The sequence below is a fragment of the Leopardus geoffroyi genome, chromosome E1, assembly GCF_018350155.1.
Source record: "Leopardus geoffroyi isolate Oge1 chromosome E1, O.geoffroyi_Oge1_pat1.0, whole genome shotgun sequence".
Classification (NCBI taxonomy): domain Eukaryota; kingdom Metazoa; phylum Chordata; class Mammalia; order Carnivora; family Felidae; genus Leopardus; species Leopardus geoffroyi.
Window position 1 is genome coordinate 10632924 of NC_059330.1, and position 19651 is coordinate 10652574.

The window sequence follows — 19651 nt, forward strand, 5'->3', positions numbered from 1 at the left end:
GGTGTGGGCGCCCCAGAGCTCGCTGGGGCATCAACAGAGGGGCGGTTGGGATTATCAGTGCTGCTGTGGGTTCGGGCCAGCTGCCCTCTCCACCTGTCACCTGAGACTGGAGGCAGGGCGGGATGTGGGTCCCTGCTGCGGTCACCAGGATGGGCCTAGGTCTGTCGCCAGGACGCCCGCCCCCTGCCAGTCCTGCCATGGCCGCTTCCTCTTTCCCAGGCCAGTTCCCCCTTGCCTGGTGACGTGGGCCTTGTGTGGGTGGTGGGGAGGGGATGCCGGAGACGTTAAATGTCCTGGGCTGGTGGGGAGGAGGCCAGACCCGGTGGGGACGAGACCCGGGGCCCGCTATGCAAATGTTGCCGGTGCTGCTGCTCCTGTCTGGTAAGAGGCTGCAGGAAGGGGGCTGGGGATAGAGGGTGAAGGAGGTGGCCTCTGCAGGCGGGGGGCACCCATCCCTGGAGGGCTGAGAGTCCAGGTTCTCTTAAAACTGACGACCCAGACTTGGGTTCGAGTAACAGGAACTCGGGTGCAGGACAGACACGGTGACAGGCAGTGGGGGGTGTGCAGCCTCCAGGGAGGAGCTCCATGTGGATGGGGCCTGACCTTTGAAGATCCTGAGGGTCAAACCACATGCACAGGGTGGAGACACCTAAATGAGGCCCGGCTGCCTTAGCAATGAGTGAGTTCCCCGTCTTGAGAGAAAAGCAAGCAGAGCTAGATACCCACCTACACTGAGCTTCTGGGCAGGAAGGTGAGGCAATCATCCCCACAGGGAAGATGGGGAGGGGCTGGGGACAGGCATGCAAAGAAGACTTCTCAAAAGTGGGCTTTGAAGGCTGAATAGGAGTTCTCTCGGTGGGCAGGGTGGAGATCATGTGCTCAGTCTCTGACCTACATTACTCCCTCTAATGCTCACAAGACCCCTCGGGGTGGAACTAGGAAACTGAGACCCTGAGAGGTTAGGTAGCTTTCTCCAGCTCACACAGGATCGCATCACAGGCAGCCTGGCCTCGGGCGGGAGGGGGGCGCGAGGTCGGATCTGGGGCTGCAGAGGTTAGCAGAGGCCTGGATGGAAAGGCGGCGGGCCAGATAGGAAAGAAATGAACGTAAGACCCCCCCCCCCCGCCCCCGGGTGTGGGGGTCCCGGAGCGGAGCTGTGAGGCCTCATTTCCTGAGGTGCGGGAATCAGGCCGGCGGAGGCCAACAGCAGGAAGGGCCCGGCCGCGTGGCCTTGGCAGGCAAGCATCTTCCTGGATGCCCGCTACCGCTGCGAGGGGGCCCTCATCTCCCAAGAGTGGGTGCTCACAGGAGCCAGCTGCTTTAGCAGGTGGGTGCAGGGCCCGGGAGGGTGGTGGAGAGGGGCTCCAGAGGGGAGGCCCCCAGGCTCACTACCTCCTGATCTCTACAGCGGGTCTCGGTCCCAGTTCAGAGTGACCCTGGGCCCAGACCGCCTGGTGCTGGACAGTTGCAAGGGCATTTCCCGTGTGGAGGAGCTGCTCCTGTCCCCAGGAGGGAGTGAGGGCTCTGCGTCCGGTGGCCTGGCCCTGGCTCGACTGGCAAGGCCACTACCTCTCAGCAGCGCCGTGCAGCCGGTCCCTCTGGCCGCCCGGCCCCAACCTTTCCTCCCACGGCTGCTCTGCTGGGCCCAAGGGTTTGAGGCTGATATCGGTAGGATGGGAGAGGTGCCTGGGATGGTTGAGGGCAGCAGGGGGCGCTGGACTGGGCGAGGCAGACAGCCAAGGTGGAGATTGGGGCACCTGCGGGGGCACTAATCCCCACAGTCCCCGAGCCCGGAGAACAGCCTGGCTCTGGCCAGCCAATGGTCGGCACCAAAGATGCCAGCATGCAGGGGAGAGGGTGAGCAGGGACGCTCCACTATGCCTGAGTCAGCTCCCAGCCCCAAAGGCTGGCCCTGGGCACGCTCCTGGCCTCCTCCCCAGGCTTAAAGCTTCCCTGGGAGCACCGTGAGAATGCAGGGGAGGGTGGAGCCATAGCAGAGGGAGGTGGAGGTGAGGAGCGTCAGGGAGGACTGGAAGCTCAGGACTGGGTTCAGGGCAGGGAGACTTGGGGCAGGGAGGGAAACTCTGCGGTGTGCCAACCGGCGGGGCAGGGCTGGTGCAAACCTGCTGGATATCAGTCCTGGCTGAGGGTCCGCCCATCGCAGCCCTCCCCCACCCTCCCCTGCCCCCAGCAGATCCCTACATCCCACCCCGAGAGCTGCACAGTGTCCCGCTGAGACCACTGCATATCCACACCTGCAAAGATGCCTTTCGCCTCCACCCTGACTGTCCTGACCCGGAGGCCAGCTTGCCTGAGGGCTCCCAGTGCACCAAGCCCCCCACCGGCCCCTCTGAACTGGTGGTAAGGATTCGAGCTGGGCCCAAGCAGGCCCCGAGACATGCCCTCCCCTACAGCCCCTCCTAATGCCTCTAGACTCAGTAGAGCCAGGCTGGCCATCCTCCCAGGGTCTCCTATTCCATAACACCCAGGCAAGCAGCTAATGTGCACCCCTGATTAGGGGCTTCCCATCCTCTGGGGAGACTTCCCCTTTAGGTCCCGCTTGAATGTGGGGCAGCCTTTGACATAGCCAGGTTTTGAACCGCTGGAAAGCCCCTGGTTATCTGACAAAACACAAGCGTTTTGTTAAAAACTGACTTTTGTGTAATACTAAGCCTCAAAAGCCACAAGGAGGAAAGGGTCAGGCAAGAATGGTAGAATTTGTGGGAGAAAGCATTTTAACTGGCAAGAGGGTGTGAGCGATGGGGGGAGGGGGGATGACCAAGAGCTCCACCCGAGCTCTGAGCTCTGTGTGTTGCACTGGGGCCCCCAACCATCTGGCCTCCCCAGCGTCAGCATCTCCTGTCAGAGGTGGGAACCCTGGCTGCCCCCCCGCCCCCTCCCCTAGTCAGGTACCTCTGCTCGCCTCTCAGGGAGTGGTCAGTGGGTCCCTGTTGGCTTTGACCCCTCCTTCCCTCTCCCGCACAGGTGTCTGATGGGAGCCCCCTGGTCTGCTTCCAAGCTAACAGCTGGCTGCTACAGGGGGTGATCACCTGGGGTCCCTGCTGGGGGCCTGGCCTCCCAGAAGTCTACAGGCCTGTGCATCCCTTCATTTCCTGGATCAGAGATAAGGTCTCTAATGCCACTTTTCCCACCCTGGCCAAGAAGCGTCCTTGGGCCCGGCCTGGGACCAGACAGAGGAGGCAGTGAGGATCTTTAGCCTGTGAAGTCCTGGGTTTGAACCCCGATCCAGCTACTTACCTGCCGCTGTGACTGTTCCCAGCAAACTCCCCTCTCTGGATCTGCTTCCTCTTTGAGTAATTGAGATGTATTCACAATTATTCCTTCGTCCAACAATATTACCAGTGCTTCCTATGTGCCAGGCAACCAGAACACAGGATCAGTGGGGCCCCTGGTCTCAGGCAACAGGCGGGCTTGTCTAGAGGAGGGGAGGCAAGCAATAGCCCGAGTCATGACAGTAATAAATGTGCAAATACAAACCACAGTGGGTGCTAAGAAGGATCGGATTGCTGTGTCAACAGAAACCATGACCTACGCAGGACGGCCAGGGAGTCACTGTTATTTGAACAGTAACCAGGCAGAGCCATGGGTTCTGGCTCACTCTTCCCCCTACGGCCAAATGACTGGGATGCCAGGTGCTGCCCCTCCGTGGCCCTCAGTTTCCCCCCTTCACATTGAGGAGCCTTGGCTTGGACTAAAGTTTTCTGGAGGTCCCTCCCAAGTTTGTTTACACAACTTCTTGGGGGGCGAGGACCTCAAAAGCCCCAAAGGGGCATCCCCTTGACCTGACGCTGGGCGCTGCTGGGCCCCAGCTGGAGACTCTCCAGAACCCGGGCGGCCCCGAGCCTCGTCTGACTCGCGGCCTTCGAGCGTTGCCTGCGACACGCGACACGCGGTGGTCGCTCATCAGGATCCCTCCTCCGCACGCCCTGGCCGCCATCCTCCAGGTAGCGCCACAGCGACATCTCGTGGCGGAGAGCATCTGCACCACTTGGCTCCTGGCCCGCCTGAGTCAGGGCGGGCCTCTGCGCTTCGGGGCGGGCAGCGCCGAGGCCGAGTGGATACACACTCCCTGCGGGTGTAACCGGATCGGACGGCGGGGCTGGATTCTACACAACGGGCCCACGCTCCCGCCCAGCCTGCGTGGACGGTCCCGGCTCCCCCGGAGAGGGGTGGGACTGCCGAGCCCCTCCCCCCAAAGCCCCGCCCCTCGCACCAGCAGCCGCTGACTGCGCCTGCGCACTGTCTCACACACGCTCGCCTCCGCGAAGGTGCCGCTCCCAAGAAACGTGTCCCACGCGCCACGCCGTCTGTTTCCAGGGCAACCCGGCGCCTCTTAGCAACCCCGCGCGCAGCCTGGGTCGTTTCCAGGCGCCCCCAGCCTGCCATGGCGGCCGCGGGTCCCAGCGTCTTCCTACTCATGGTCAACGGGCAGGTGGAGAGCGCCCAGGTGAGCGGCCGTGGACCTTGCCCGGCCTTCCCCTTGTCTCCCCCCGGGGCCTATGCCGCGATCTCCCGGGCTGCTGTGTGGCTCCGGAGAGGCGCGTCGTTCCTGTGAGCCTCTCTCTTCCTGGGTTAGACGGGGGAGGAGAACCAGCCCTTGAGAGGCTTGGCGGAGTCTTCGCGCCCGACGTGCGCGTGTGGAAACAGACCTCGAGAGGTTGAGCTGGTACCGAGGGCACGCTCGGCCGAGCCTGTGACCCCTGGTTCGGATCGTGTCCACTCTGTTGAGTCACGGGCAGGAGCCTAACGCGGGTGTAACGGGACGAGCCGAGACCCGACCGGCACGCTGGGCCTCGGTCCTCAAGTGCTCCGCACTCTGAGCCCTCGAATCCTTAAACTTGGATTAGAATGGAGGTGATTTAGGCGATCCGATACAACGATGGTGATGGTGGAAAGATCCAGGGAGAGTCTGTCTAGTCTGACAGAAGGAGACGCTACCCTCCATCCCCCTACACTTGAGAAGAACCATTTGTCATATTCATATACGCACAGAGATATACGCACCATGTATTCCTTATGTGTCAGACTTGGCGCCCAGCACTGCTCATTCAGTCCTCACAACAGTCCTGGGAAGTGGATATTACTAACACCACCATTTTACAGATGGGGGAACACTTGCCCAAAGGCAGTGGCAAGGCTGAGATTTGAACCCGGTCTGTCTTGTGCCAGAGCTTTGCTGCATTACCCTTCCAGGCTGTTGGAAGATGGGGTTGATTATATCCTTGTGAGGATTAAGTGAGATGGTTTGGGCAAAGCCCTGCCACGATCTCTTAGTAGGTGTCTCTTGCCTTCCTGTTTCATTGGGATTATGCCCCCGTGCACCCACCCGGTCCCCCCCCCCTCTCCCCCGGCCTTGGTCCTAGTGCCCAAGACTGTCTGCTCCTCTTCTGTCCCCGTAGGGGCCTTTGGCTGGGCAGCATCACAACTACCTCTACGGTCAGCCCGCTTGCCACCCCCACTGTGCCTCCCACTCAGTTGTGGGCCCCTCCCCCTCTTCAGGCCTTGAACTCCAGCCCTGTGTTTGCTCTCTGTCCCGCTAGCATCCGGGTTCTTAGACCTTTCACTTCACCATTCCCTTAGACCTCCTCTCTATGCCTACCCTCGTGCCAAGCATCGGGGACACCACAACGTCATCACTCTTGTTCTCAGCTCGCAGTCAGATGGGGTTGGCAGAAATAAACACGGGCAATCAGAGCTTTGACGGAAGGAAGGACCAGGGGCTGGCAGCGCGAGGCGGTGGCCCTTGAAACAGCCTGGAGGTTAGGGCAGGCTCTCTGGAAGGTAAGTTTTGAAGGACGAACAGGAGTCTGCCAGATGAAGGAATGGGAAGGGCATGTCAGACGGAAGGCAGAGTCTGGGCAAAGGCTCGAGGGCAGTAGCAGCCTGGGACTCTCCCTTGGACTCCCACATCTCGGGCCCCGGCCCCTCTGCCGAACTCCTCGTCCGGCTGTCTCTTAGACGCCACCCCAGGCGCCCCGTGTTCAGAACTCCCGTCAGCTGCCCTTACCTGGCCAACGTAGCTTCACCACGAGTCCCTGTAAACAGAACCTGTGTGTGCTTGTTTCCACAGTTTCCTGAGTATGATGATCTCTACTGCAAGTATTGCTTTGTGTATGGCCAGGACTGGGCCCCCACGGCGGTAAGCTGGGCTCTTGGGCCTCCCTCCCTCACAGCCCCCACGACTGTTGGGGTTTCCCAAGGTGTCCATCGTACATCCCTTCCTCTCCCAGTTCAGAACGCACTGAGAGGTAGACACTGAGTTCAGGGGGTTCTAAAACACGACTTTGTTCCTGGTAAAGCTGGAGTGGAGGACGCAGCCACGGGCGGGCTCCCGGATCCAGGCTGCGCTTGTCCGCGAGCCTCACCCCGGGAACTTGCACACAGCAGCAAGGAGGCATGTATGGGTGGCGCAGGCACGCAGGCCCCAGAGGGCCAGCCTGGAAGTAGCCACCCTGTGGAGCCTCTGGGCAAGTCCCTTCATCACTTGGCCTCTCCTAGCTCATGGGGAGGACTCTGGGGAAGCAGGAGGCAGAACGGAAGCTGTCCTGGCAAGACTTCCCTGGGAACAGTCTGTCTCCACCAGGAGATGGGCTGGGATGACCATGTCGGCTCGCTCCACACTTTACTGTGTGCAGCACTTGTCAAAGCCTCGCTGAGCCTGTCTCCTCCTCTGCACGGCGAGGTGACAATACTTACTTTCTCTTAACCCCCTAACTGAATAACTGTTGGCAGCCTTCTGGGTGACGGGGAGACAGTGGTGAACGAAGCCAGACAAGAGTCCCAGACTTTGTTGAGTGCCCATTCTTGTGGGGCAAGACAGACACTAAATACTAGTGTTCTAGTATGTTCTAGTGAAAAGTGCCAAGGAGAAGTAGTCGGGCAGGGAGGTGTGCAGGATAGAGAGAAGCTGGAATCTAGATCCGATGGCCAGGGAAGGCCTCCCTGAGAAGGTAACTTTGGGTAAAGACCCGAAGGAAGTGTGGGAATAAGCCATGCGGAAGTCTGTAGAAAGAACTTTCCAGACCGAAGGAGCAGCGGCGCACGGGCCCTGAGGCAGGGGTGCGCCTGGCGTGCTTGAGGAGCAGGAGGGAGGCCGGTGAGGAGCATGAGCAGGAAGGGGAGTGACTGGGGGTGAAGCAGGGGGTGTCGAAGACGGGGCAGGCCTTGGAGGACACGGCAAGTCAGAGTGAGGACCACAGCCTCACTCGGGGTGACCTGGGACCCCCTCAGAGAGTCTAGAACAGAGAGAAAGTGACCCGTCTTGTGTTTTTCAAAGCTCCCTCCAGCTTCTGTGTTCCCAGTAGACAGGGGAGCAAGGGCCAAAGCAGGGACGCCATGGACGGTTACCAGAAACAGAGGAGCAGACACGGCACGTGGACAAGGCGCAGCACGGGGGGGTGATGACAGGTGGTCGAACAAGACGGGAGACAACGGGGTTTCCTCTCGGACAGATGTGGGGCATGACAGAAAGTAGTTAAAAGTAGCACCAAGCTTTCTAGCCTGGGCACTTAGCACAGCTGCCATTCGATTGAGAAGACTAGAGAGAGCAGATCTGGAAGAACTTTCCAGAACTCGGCCCGGCAAGTGTTGAGGTTCCCACTAGATATCCAGGCGGAGGTGCCAGGTGGGCATTGGGGGTGGGGCCGTGCTGATCTGCAGGTCGGAGGCAAGGACCGGGCTGGAGACATGGGTCTGGGAATCAGCCACACCCAGACCACGTTGGTGGCCCCGAGATGGCTGAGGTCACGAGGGCCGGTTAGAGGAGCGTCCCAACACGGAGCCCCGGGACGCTCCCACACGGAAGGAGCAAGTGCTGAGAGCAACAGTGGGGACCACCCCTCCCGTGAGGAGGAAAGACCCAAAGACGCACGTACGTACCGTGTCCCAGAAACCACGCAGGGGGAGCGTGTCAGGAAGCGATCGGCCGGGTCCAGCGCTGCCACTGGGTCAGGTGAACTGAGGACAGAGAAGTGTCCATAGATACAGCGATGCTGGGGTCACTGGTGCTACGCCACGAAAACACGTTGGTAGAGTGGGAGCCTGTAGCCAGATTGAAGTCGGTTCTCAAAAGAAAAGCAGAGAAGGAACTGGAACCAGGGAGTAACGGACAGACCTTTCAAGGAGTTTTGCTTGGCAGGGAGCATCGAACGGGTTGACGGGTGGAGGAAGAAGGAGGGCAGGATTGTCTGGTGATGGGGAAAATCGCATGCACTTGTGCCCCGACAGGAAGCGTCGGGGTGAAATCGGTGACATCCGAGGGGACGGCCGGCCGGAGCCGGTTCCTCGGGCTGGCGAGGGGAGAACTTGTGCCCAGTTGGCTCCAGGCCGTCAAGCTCGAACGAAATAAAACCCGGAGAGACCTAGGAGCTGCTCCGTGACCTCGCAGACCCTGTTGTTGGGAAGTTAGCATGTGGGCAGAAGGGAAGGACACAGCCCTCCCGCCCGCCCACCCAGGTAGGGGGCGTGCATGGCAGCTGGAGCTCGGGCTGTCACTGTCTCTGTGCTCACAGGGTCTGGAGGAGGGCATCTCACAGATCACATCCAAGAGCCAAGACGTGCGGCAGGCGCTGGTGTGGAACTTCCCCATCGACGTCACCTTTAAAAGCACCAACCCCTACGGCTGTGAGTCCCCGGGGGCCCTGTGGGGACCGGGACGGGGAGGCGCCCCCAGGACAGTCCGGGCCTCATCCTGCCACCACTGTCCGCTCTTGGCTCTTCACTGCCCACCTCCGGGACCCTTATGTCAGCCTTGCCGTGGGCTCTCTTGACACCTGGCCGCTTCCCCCCACTTCCCCACCCCAGTTCGTCTACATGCTGTGCAGTTGACATTTTGGGAGCTCAGAGCCGATCGGGTGAGGCCCCAGCCTGTGCCTTGGACAGCTCTGGGGCTGGGAAGGGCACAGCCTGGTGTCCATGGCTGTGGCGGTCTGGCCTGCAAGGCTCTCAGCTTGCGATCGTGTCTTGTGCTGCGGCCAGACCGGAGCCATCCACACCTCCTGTGCACATCCCTCGAGTCACCTCTCCGAGGCTTGGTTCGTACTGTCCCCTCTGCCTGGGACACCCCTTCCCGCTGCCATCTCTGGCCTCCTTCCCAGCGCCCTCGTTGCTTGCAGTGTTTACGATCTGCCTTGTCCAGTAGTTGGAATTCGCTCTCACTTAATAACCGCCTACTGTGTGCGAAGTCTGGGGTCGCTCCAAAGGGGCTGTGAATACTCCCCCCACGTGTGCTTTTCCTAGCTTCCTAATCCTATGTGGTGGACAGATTGCATTCCATTTCTTTTCCCACATTAGGAAACTGACACAGAAAGTGACGTCATTTGCCTTCAACTTTATAGCTAGGAGCTGAGTGTGGACTGGCTTTCAGATCCATCTGATTTCATAGTCTGGGCCTTTCTGCCTCGTGTGGCCTGGGGCCTAGGCTTACTGGGTACAGAGGGTCCAGAGCAGGGCTACCTGGACTGCATCTTGTCTTTGTCCATGAGTAAGATGCTTCAATAGATGCTTTTATTTATTTATTTATTTATTTATTTATTTATTTATTTATTTTTGGGACAGAGAGAGACAGAGCATGAACGGGGGAGGGGCAGAGAGAGAGGGAGACACAGAATCGGAAACAGGCTCCAGGCTCTGAGCCATCAGCCGAGAGCCCGATGCGGGGCTCGAACTCACGGACCGCGAGATCGTGACCTGGCTGAAGTCCGACGCTTAACCGACTGCGCCACCCAGGCGCCCCAACTTTTTTTTTTTTTTTTTTAATGTTAATTTATTTTTGAGAGAGAGAGCACAAGTGGGGGAGGGCCAGAAAGAGGGAGAGACACAGAATTTGAAGCAGCTCCAGGCTCTGAGCTGTCAGCACAGAGCCCGATGTGGGGCTTGAACCCACGAACCATGAGATCACGACCTAAGCCAAAGTCGGACACTTAACCAACTGAGCCACCCAGGCGCCCCATTCCATAGGCTTCCTGGAATGGGGCTCTGGATTATGGAGTAGTCTCCTGCTGCTGAGGAAAGCTAGGAGAGGTGGATAAAGTACTGAGAAGGAAAAACAAACACGACTCTTTGAAGGCCTCAGGGAGCTGGCCAAGTATTGGAGATTTACCAGGCCAAGAGCCGGGAGAAAACAAAATCTAGAGTCATGATCCCACTCACATCACCCCTGCAAGTATTTGCTCACTCCACCAGAGGTGACTGAGAGGCTGACTGAGACTTTTGACAGCTGCACTGGGTTCGGGGCACAAGAATAAAAAAATCCCTACAACTCGAATGGAGACCTCAAGGTGCTGCACCCTGGGAGGAAGGGAGAAGCAGCCCGGCTCCAGATCATTCCAGACCCTGAACATGGTGGCAAAAACTCCCAAACGAAATATTCGTAAGCCAAATCTAGCAGGATGGAAGGGGGATAATACATCCTGAACAAGTACGGTTTATTCCAGAAATACAAAGCTTGTACGTGGAACATCTGAAATCAACCAGTGTGATTCACTGCTTTAAAAAGAAGGAAAGTCACGATCATCCCTATAAATGAAGAAACCAAGATAAAATTCGACATCCATTCGTGGTAAACACTTAGCAAACTAGGAACAGAAGGAAACTTTCTTAATCTGATGAAGGTTATCTATAAAACACTTAGAGCAAATATCACCTCTCCTAAGTGAAATTTCCTTCCTGCTGGCACCATCACAAACAAAAGGCATAAGAATTAGGGAGAACAAAATTGTTTTTCACAGGTAACCTTGTGTATGTAGAGTGTGCAAAATGGGGGCGCCCGGGTGGCTCAGTCGGTTGAGCATCTGACTCTTGGTTTAGGCTCAGGTCATGATCTCACGGTTCATGAGCTTGAACCCTGCATCAGGGTCTACACTGACAGTGCAGAGCCTACTTGGGATTCTCAATCTCTCTCTCTCTCTCTCTCTCTCTCTCTCTCTCTCTCTCTGTGTCCATCCTCTGCCCACTCTCTTTCTCTCTCAAATAAATAAACGTAAACAAATTTTTTTAAAGAATGTGCAAAATGACCTACAGAGAAGTTATAGAATTAATAAGTTTCCATGGATGCTGGATATGAGATGGGCACGCAAAAACCAGTGGCTTTCTGTATAAAAATAACTAAAATACGTGCATAAACAGTGAATCGAAAATGGCATTTTAAAAAGAAGTTCCTTACAAGATCAAAATATAACTTGTTCCACCACACATCAAGCTTCAATTTAATTTTAAAGCAGAATAACTAAGTATAGTTCTGGCACATGGAGAGACAGACAGATCCAAAGAGAGCCCCAAGACAGACCTAAGCCTACGTAGACAGTTGATTTGTGACAAAGGGCACTGTGGAGCAGGAGGGGAAAGCAGGTGTCTTTGATAAAAGGTACCGGGACGGTCAGATATGCACAGGGAAAGAAACCGGATCCCCGCATCCTACGACACATACACAAAAGTCAGCTCTAGGTGGATGTGTAAATAGAAATGTGAACGCAAAGCCTAGGATGCTAGAGCCATGATATCAGGTAAGGGAAGACTTTTTCAAAGAGAGGGGGAGAGAGAACGAGCAGAGGAGGGGCAGAGAGAGAGGGGGACAGGATCCAAAGTGGGCTCCAAGCTGATAGCAGAGAGCCCCACGCGAGGCTCGAGCTCATGAACTGTGAGATTATGACCTGAGCTGAAGTCAGACGCTTAACTGACTGAGCCACCCAGGCGCCCCTTCAAAGGACTTTTTAAAGGAAAGATCCAGGGATTTGGCCATATTCAAATTAAAGGCTTCTAGTCATCAGAAGACAGCAATTGGCCCGAAAAGACAGGCCGCAGAATTCACACACATACACATTACACGTCAACGAGAAAAAGATCCATCCGGTAGAAAAACGGGCAAGAGACTGAGCGGGTACTTCACAAAAGGGGACATCTTGTGTGACAAGACACAGCGCAGGGCCTCAGCTTTATTTTAGTAAGAAAGATTACAGTTAAGGAAAATGCAAATGAAAGCCACTGTGAGGGGCGCCTGGGTGGCTCCGTCTCAGCCTTTGACTTGGCCTCAGGTCGTGATCTCACAGCTTGTGAGTTCGAGCCCCGCGTCGGGCTCTGTGCTGACACCTCGGAGCCAGGAGCCTATTTAGGTTTCTGTGTCTCCCTCTCTCTCTGCCCCTCCCCTGCTCATGTTCTTTCTCTCTAAAAAACATAAATAAATATTAAAAATTAAAAGCCACCGTGAGGTGCCGCAGCCCACGCACCAGAATAGCTCAGGGGAGAATGCTGGAGGAAGGATCCCAAGCTTCGTGAGCATGTGGTGTGAAGGGAACTCCAGTCACGGGCGGGAGTGTGTGGGTGACACGACCCCTTTGGGAGACGGCCCCGCGTTCTCTTTTCAGCCCGAGTGTGTGTGTACCCCGCGGGACGCCCCGGACACGTACCCAGCAGAAACGTGCGTGCACAGGGGGCCGGAGCTTGGACGAGAGTAGCAGAGAGCGCATAGTCTCCCCATCGGGGGGTCCCCCCAAGGAGAAACCACCCACGTGTCCATCGGCACTAGAGTGAACCACGTCCTCATTCTCTGTCCGGAGCTAGAATGTTACCCAGCGTTGAAAACGAGCAAAACCCCGTACATGACAGTTTGATAGAATCTCACAAACGTGATGTTGAATTATAAAGAAGCTGGGTCCCGGGGTGCCTGGGCGGCTCAGTCAGTTGAGCGTCTGACTTTTGATTTTGGCTCATGTCATGATCCCAGGGTTGTGGGATCGAGTCCCTCATGGGGCTTGGTGCTGAGTGTGGGGCCTGCTTAAGAGTCTCTCTCTCTCCCTCTGCCCCTCTCCCCTGCTCATGCCATCTCTCTCTAAAATTAAAAAAAAAAAAAAAAAAGAAAGAAAAGAGGGGCGTCTGGGTGGTTCAGTCAGTTGAGCGTCCGACTTCCACTCAGGTCATGATCTCATGGTTCATGGGCTCAAACCCCGCATTGGGTTCTGTGCTGACAACTCGGAGCCTGGAGCCTGCTTTGGATTCTATGTCTCCCTCTCTGTCCCTCCCCTGCTCGCACTCTATCTGTCTCTCTTTCAAAAATAAATAAAACATAAAATAAATGAATAGATAAAAATAATTTAAAAAAGGAAAAAGCTAAGTAACAATACACATACTATAGGATTCCGTTTGTATAAAGTTTTTAAAAAGTGGGTAAAACCCAAGTACCATGTTCGGCACGCGTTGTTTGGTACGATCCTCTTCCTAACACGGAGCTCTTCTGTGTCAGGCACTACTCTCCTTGCCTTAGGAGGAAACCGAGAGGCTGGGAAGGCAGGTCATTGCCTGGGGGCCGCACCCACTCACCTCACCTGTCGCCTGGGGCAGTGATTTCATCCCTACATTCAGAGGATGAATATACGGACCCAGCTCTGTGCAGCCACAACCCCTGGGGCTTTGAGCACCATCCGGGTTCTCTGCCTGGCACCTCCCCCCCCCCCCCCCCCCCCCCCAGTTTCGCCACCTGCTGACCCTTCGTCTTGTCCTTCCCAAGGGCCACAGATCGTGCTCAGTGTGTATGGACCAGACGTGTTTGGGAACGATGTGGTTCGAGGCTACGGGGCAGTGCACTTGCCTTTCTCGCCCGGCAGGTAGGTCCTGGCTCTGACTGGTCCCTGGGCCGCAGTCCCTCCCTTGCTGGGCCGTGCTGGCTGGGAACCAGGGCACCCCCAGCAGGCCTTTTCCTGGGACGGATGTCACCTCTAGGCTGGGGATGCACTGGGGTCCCCAGGCGCCTGGGCAACTCGGCTTGGGGGCTGTGGGTTAGAGCCCATCTCTGGAAGGAGACCCACATGGGTGAAGCTAGGGCTGCCCCCCCACCCCCACCCCGAGACAGCGGGTGGGTGGGGGGAGTGTCAGAGGCCCCGGCAGGAAGCACCGGGGGATATCCTGCGAGGGGCTGGGCCCAGCGACAGTTCGCAGGCAGTTTGGGGCTGTGGCTCAGACTCCATCCACGCCTCTGTTTCCGCGCCACTCAGCGTCCCACGAGCTCTCGCTAATACCCCTTCTGTGCCCGGCCCTGCTGGCGTTAGTGTGACCACCTGGGCCCTTCCTCGGAAGCCCCCAGACTAGTAGACACAGACGGAGAGGAGCGACCGTGTTCTTAAGCACGGCGACAGGGTATGGACACAGCGTGTTCTGGGGCCCAGAGGATGGAAGTTTGTCTGGAGATGGTGGAGGAAGATGGAGGGACGGCGGGCACCAAATGCCCTGAGGAGTCTCGTTGCCGAGACAGAAAGTGCAAGACGTGAGGGGAGGTGTGTGGAGAGGAGTGGGGGACGGGGTGTGAGGGGCAGGCCGGGGGCAGGTGGCCACGGCGGGGAAGGTCGGGGGGATTGTCAGGGGCTTCCCGGAGGGAGGGCGTCCAAACCGGGCCGCGGAGGTGGCGGCACCTTTGGACGTGTGGAGGCCGGAGCCTCTGAGGGGCGCGTGAGCCGGGACCCCGGGCCGGACGGCTGTAGCCCTCCGTATCCTCCTGACCCTTTGAAAGAAACTAGACTCGCGGGGCCTCAGGCCTCCCGCTCTCCCCGACTCAGCCTCCCGGCACTCAGCACCCAGCCCGGGCCCGGTGGGTGTGGCCCCTGCCAGCCCGACGGGTTGGCCTTGCCGCTGACCTGGCACCGCCCGCCTGACAACTCCTGCTCGAGGGAGGCTCAGGAAGTTCGTCACTCTTCTGTGACTCGGCACACGTGTCCGTGAAAACATTTGTTTCAGGCACAAAAGGACCATCCCCATGTTTGTCCCAGAATCCACGTCTAAACTGCAAAAGTTTACGAGGTGAGTTTCGTACGCGTTGCCTCCAGCCCCTCCTTCTGACCTAAGCAGGGGGGGCACAGGGAGGGCTGTCACGGTCCCCCCTCACTTGTGCCGGGCAACCTCGTCGCACCTTCCTGCTGCTCTGTCTTTGGGGACAAATGGAAGCGGGGGCTGTGTGGTTTCCGGGCGTCGCCGGGCTCCCTTCAGCCACCGTTCCAGCCGCGTAAGGCCGTGCGCCGTTACCCTGGGCCGCGTTAACAGCCTTTGGTCAGAGCAGAGCAGACGGGGAGATGCTCGTGGCATAACATGACGTTAAAAAGATAGGACGCGGGAGGGTACAGCAGTAAGAGCCGAACAGAACGGCAGCGATACTCCTGGTGGGCAGTTTCCGTCAGGAAATGCCTCACAGCGGGGCCTCTTCAAGGGGGTGACATCTGTGCAGAGACTAGAGCAGAGGTAAGGGCCAGGGTGGGCGATGTGGGGAAGGAATGTTCCAGACATAGGAAAACCGCATGTGCAAGGCCCACGGGCTTCGTGTGTGAGGAGCGGCAAGGACGGGGTGTCGCTGGTAAGTGGTGGTGCGGGGGGAGGGGACACCCGGGAGGCAGGGGGGCTGGCGCACGGATGTGGGGGAGACCGGGCCCAGGCCTCTTGCCCCTCACCGCCTCCGCGTCGAAGCTCAGAGGGCCGGCCGACTCGAGGTCGGGGCCAGAAGCTCCTGTCAGCTTAGCGCGGCGGCCAGCCGCCCCTGCTCCCCGCCAGCTCAGCCAGGAGAGGGCCCCGGGCCTTCTGCTCACAGGCAGGATGACGTGGGGGAATGGAGGACCGTCTGGCTCCCCGGTGGCAGCTGACGAGCAGCCCCCGGCAGGCCTGGCCGGTATCGGGGTGAGCCTTGGCCGGAGCCCTGCTGCGCAGAGGGACGGTGCTGGACCTGAGCCAGGGAGGCCTCCCTGAGTTCTGGGTCCTGGGGGAGGGGCAAACTGGGGTGCCCCCTGCCCTCTGGGAGGCCACCGTGACGGGAAGGGGCTTATTAGCCGGTGCCCTGGGACAGTGGAAGCTAGAGAGGACGCCACCTGCCCCGTGGGACCGTCGGGAAGGTGGGGGTGGTGCCCGTCGGCGGGTCCCGGGAGGTTAAGGGCTTTGAGCCCACACAGCTGCCCAGGGCCGGGGCGTTCATGCCGCACTGAGAGCAGCCTGGGTCTCAGGGCCAGGGCCCTCTGAGGAAAGGGTTTCGTTGCTGAGGAAGTTAGGCCTTACGGCTCACGCGGCATGCGAAGTTTCTGCCGGTGCCCCAGGGACAGCAGCTCGGGGCAGGGGACCGTCTCCTCTGGGCAAGGCTGCGTGTGCTTGGACTGCAGACACCGGAGGAAGGTCTGATTAGCGAAGGCGGTTTGATCAAAATCTTCCCAGACGTGGCCTGGCGCGCGTGGAGGCTGGCGTGTAACTGGCTCCCAGTGGCCTTTGCTCCCGCAGGAGACTTCTCGTTCCTGCCCCCGCGGCTGCCTGGCCTGGCCTGGCCTGGCCTGGCCCACTCAGCCCCATATTAGTTTCCTGGGCTGCTGTAACCAATCACCACCAACTCGAGGCTTAAATGACAGACATTTTTTTCTCATGGTCCAAAGTCAGTATCACTGGGCTGCTATCAAGGTACCTGGCAGGGCGTGCTCCCCCCGCCCTCCCCCCCCTCGCCAAGACTCTAGAGGACAATCTGTTCCCAGCCCCTTCCCGCTCCTGGTGGCTGCGGCTGCATCGCTCCCGTGTCCTTTGCAGTCACGTGTATGACCTCACATGTCACCTCCTCCCCTGTGTCACATCTCCCTCCACCTCTCTTAGGACACTGGTGATGGCATTTAGGGTCCATCCAGATAATCCAGGACAGTCTCCCCACGTTAAAGATCCTCACCTTAATCTCACATGCAAAGGTCCTTTTCCCAAATAAGGTCACATTTGCAAGTTCCAGGGATTAGGACCTGATATCTTGGGGGCCATTATCCAGCCTATGACAGCGCCTCCCATCTAGTCTTCACGTAGCGACAAAAATGGTTTTCTAAAACAGCTTTAGAAACCACTCGAGCACATCTCTGCATTTACCGTTAACTTCAGCTAGGATGTTGCGAGGCCCTGCGTTCTCCTGCCCTGCTGCCCTCGGGCCCTCTCCCCTGCCCCCACGTGCCCTCTGACTTGGTTCCTCCAGCCCCCTGCAGCCCTCCCTGCCTCAGGCCCTTGCCTGGACGGACGCTCTACCCTACCCTGAACCGTCTGCCCTCCTGCGCCTCAGGAGAGGAAGCAACGCACTGGCTCTGGTAGCTCTGGGTATGGGTGCTCGGCGTGTGCCACGCTCGCGGTGGCTGCTTCCTGTGCCTGCGAGGTGCACAGCCCCACTCCTCAGATGGAGACGCTGAGGCACAGAGAAGTGGTGATACGCCCATCCAGGCCTGGCTGGAACCCTGGCTTCCCAGTCCCCCTCCCATCTCTCTCTCTCTCTCTCTCTTTTTCAGCTGGGAGCCAGTGAGCGCCTTACTGGGTGTCACTGGAGCTGCAGACAGCAGGGGGCAGGCATTGCTTCCTCCCCTGGGCAGCAGCCGGTGGGCTGGGGGCCAGGGCTGGCTCAGTCAGGGTGGCCTGGGCCAAGGGGTGACTCCAGCCGGAGCTGGAGGGGTGTTGCTCGGGAAGGGTGGCTTCGCTGGGGCGGAATGCAGGCCACTGTAGCGGGAGGCAGGGCAGAGCCTGCTCTGGGAATGCCGGAACCTGGGCCTGGACCGATAGAGGGGCCTCCTTCCCTGTGGGGAGCCCACCGCCCACAGCTACATCACTGGTCCCCCCTGCCACCAGCCGGGCCCCAGAACGCAGGCTGGAGGCGCTCCTGCATGGGACACCTGGCCCACCCGGCCGGGAATGGGCCCCGGGAGGGTTTCCCGGCCTGAATGCATGTGTTGGAGGTGAGGCTCTGGCCGGCTGAACTGGGACGGAGGGGAGGCCCTGCCTCACCTCCCTGCCTGTAGCCTTGGGCATGTCACCACACCGCCCTTAGCCTCTGACAGGCGGGGGTTTACAGACCAGGGCCCCTGTGAGGGGCAGGTGGACAGTGGGCATGGCAGGGTCCCTGGCACTGAGTGTGCACCCCTCACATCAGTGACTGCGGAGTCAGGTGATCGTGTCGGTCACCCCAGAGCAAGCCCACCCTTGGGGCAGGTGCATTTATGCGAGAGGCATAAATAGGAGGCCAATGTTTCTCATGGTAGTTGACAGAGTGCATTCACCTAGACCCTGGGGAGCTAGGTACCATTAGGTACAGGTGACAGGCACTGGGGCTCAAGGGTTCAGACATGGCAAGTGACTTGCGCGGGATCCCGCACCATCGAGAGGAAAGTGGAGAGCCCAGGTCTGGCCCCTCTGCCCGCCCCAGGGATGCTGAACTCCCACATGGGGGGGGGGGGCGGGCACCTCATGCTGCCGTCCTCTTTCTGGGATTTCCACTTGGGCTCCCACTGTGCCCCCAGCCCCACATGTCCCTCAAAGCCATGGGTGACTGTGATGGGAAAGCCCGGCATCCAGCTGAGGAGGGGTGGGGCACAGAGCCCCACACGCCTGCTGGAAGCCACACATGGCACCCAGACTCACCTTCCCGGGCAGAGGGAGGTGGCATGGGAAGGTTGTGCCCAGGGTCCGGCCCTAGGACAGGGCTTGGAGCAGGGCTGCTGGTTTCTGCAGCAGGGGGAGAGCCCATGTCTCGGGGCTGAGGGACGGCTAGGCGAAGGATCTGCTCACCCAGGGTCTCCTGTCTTCCAGCTGGTTCATGGGACGGCGGCCCGAGTACACAGACCCCAAGGTGGTGGCTCAGGGTGAAGGCCGGGAAGGTAAAGCTTGATCCCCTCAACCCCACCCCCACCCCACAGGCAAGCTGGAGCCTGGGAGAGACTGGGGAGACCTCCACACAACAGGGTGGAAGCCAGAGACCTGGGAGGCACGCAGAGGGACTGCAGGGGCAGGGCCCAGGCATTTCCCCAGAGCACCTCCCAGGGAGGGGCACGGGCCCGGCAGTCATTCCCATTTTACAGGAGAAAACGCTGAGGCCGAGAGACTCCCAAAGCAGCCCAGCTGATGCTGCCCTTCTCTTCCCAGTGACCCGCGTCCGCTCTCAGGGCTTTGTCACTCTCCTCTTCAATGTGGTGACCAAGGACATGAGGAAGCTGGGCTACGACACTGGGCCTTCTGACACGCAGGGCGTCTCCGGGCCCAGCCCGCCGCCAGGACTCCCCCTGTGAAGGCACCCAGCCCCTACCCCCGCCCACCGGACCGGGCCCCGCCCGCCAGACTGGCCGTCCTCAGACAAAGCAGGTTGTCCTTCCAGAGAGTTGGCCTCGGATACATCTGCTTGACGCGTGGCCTCGTGGGACTGGGAAAGGGGGTGGGTGGAGGTTTTTATATAATAAAGCATCACCTTTTCACAGAACCAGGGCCTGGAGCTGCCTCCTCTCCCCTTTGGCCCCTCCCCCGACCCTGTACGGCGAAGGGACTGAAGCTGCCCCGAAAGAGGCACGGCCGGCGGGACAGCCACCTAGGCTGTGAGCCTCGCTCCAAGCCCGGTTCTGCCACTCGTGGCTGTGCAGCCTTTTCTTTGCCTCAACACGCTCATGCCTAACACAGGTGTGTCCCCAAGGCCGAGGGCCTCCTCGGCGTCGAGCAGCGGGCTTGCTGGGTGCCCGGCCGCGGTGCCCGCTGTGGGGCGTGACCGCCTGCTTCCCTTGGCAAGAAGACAGAGCCCCGTCGGTAGGAGCTGCAAGGAGAGGCCTCCCGGCCTGCCCTCTGCCGGCCCCCAACCCCACAGCCCAGACGACGGGGCTGCAGTCCTCCCAGAGGCGGGGAGGGG

General features: G+C 59.2%; 2 protein-coding genes across 2 annotated transcripts; both read left to right on the forward strand.

Annotated features, from left to right (window-relative positions):
• Positions 1-253: 253 nt before the first annotated feature.
• On the forward strand, positions 254-3502 carry LOC123603097 (serine protease 33-like). Its single transcript, XM_045487561.1, has 5 exons — positions 254-381; positions 1177-1327; positions 1409-1668; positions 2195-2361; positions 2986-3502. Exons 1-5 carry the CDS (start codon positions 273-275, stop codon positions 3205-3207), a joined length of 909 nt encoding a protein of 302 aa, XP_045343517.1. The 5' UTR covers positions 254-272; the 3' UTR covers positions 3208-3502.
• Positions 3503-4256: 754 nt separating this feature from the next.
• On the forward strand, positions 4257-19234 carry B9D1 (B9 domain containing 1). Its single transcript, XM_045487562.1, has 7 exons — positions 4257-4468; positions 6092-6160; positions 8532-8643; positions 13520-13616; positions 14740-14802; positions 18571-18638; positions 18904-19234. The coding sequence occupies exons 1-7, from the start codon at positions 4406-4408 to the stop codon at positions 19044-19046; spliced, it is 615 nt and encodes a 204-aa protein (XP_045343518.1). The 5' UTR covers positions 4257-4405; the 3' UTR covers positions 19047-19234.
• The last annotated feature ends 417 nt before the right edge of the window (positions 19235-19651 follow it).

Excerpts from the sequence above, each read along its gene's own strand:
- B9D1 (XM_045487562.1), top strand. The coding sequence starts at position 4,406 with ATGGCGGCCGCGGGTCCCAGCGTCTTCCTACTCATGGTCAACGGGCAG. Across the intron at positions 14,803-18,570 it reads AAACTGCAAAAGTTTACGAG|CTGGTTCATGGGACGGCGGC; the intron begins GTGAGTTTCGTA and ends CCTGTCTTCCAG. Across the intron at positions 18,639-18,903 it reads TCAGGGTGAAGGCCGGGAAG|TGACCCGCGTCCGCTCTCAG; the intron begins GTAAAGCTTGAT and ends TTCTCTTCCCAG.
- LOC123603097 (XM_045487561.1), top strand. The coding sequence starts at position 273 with ATGCCGGAGACGTTAAATGTCCTGGGCTGGTGGGGAGGAGGCCAGACC. Across the intron at positions 382-1,176 it reads GGTGCTGCTGCTCCTGTCTG|GTGCGGGAATCAGGCCGGCG; the intron begins GTAAGAGGCTGC and ends TCATTTCCTGAG. Across the intron at positions 1,669-2,194 it reads AGGGTTTGAGGCTGATATCG|ATCCCTACATCCCACCCCGA; the intron begins GTAGGATGGGAG and ends TGCCCCCAGCAG.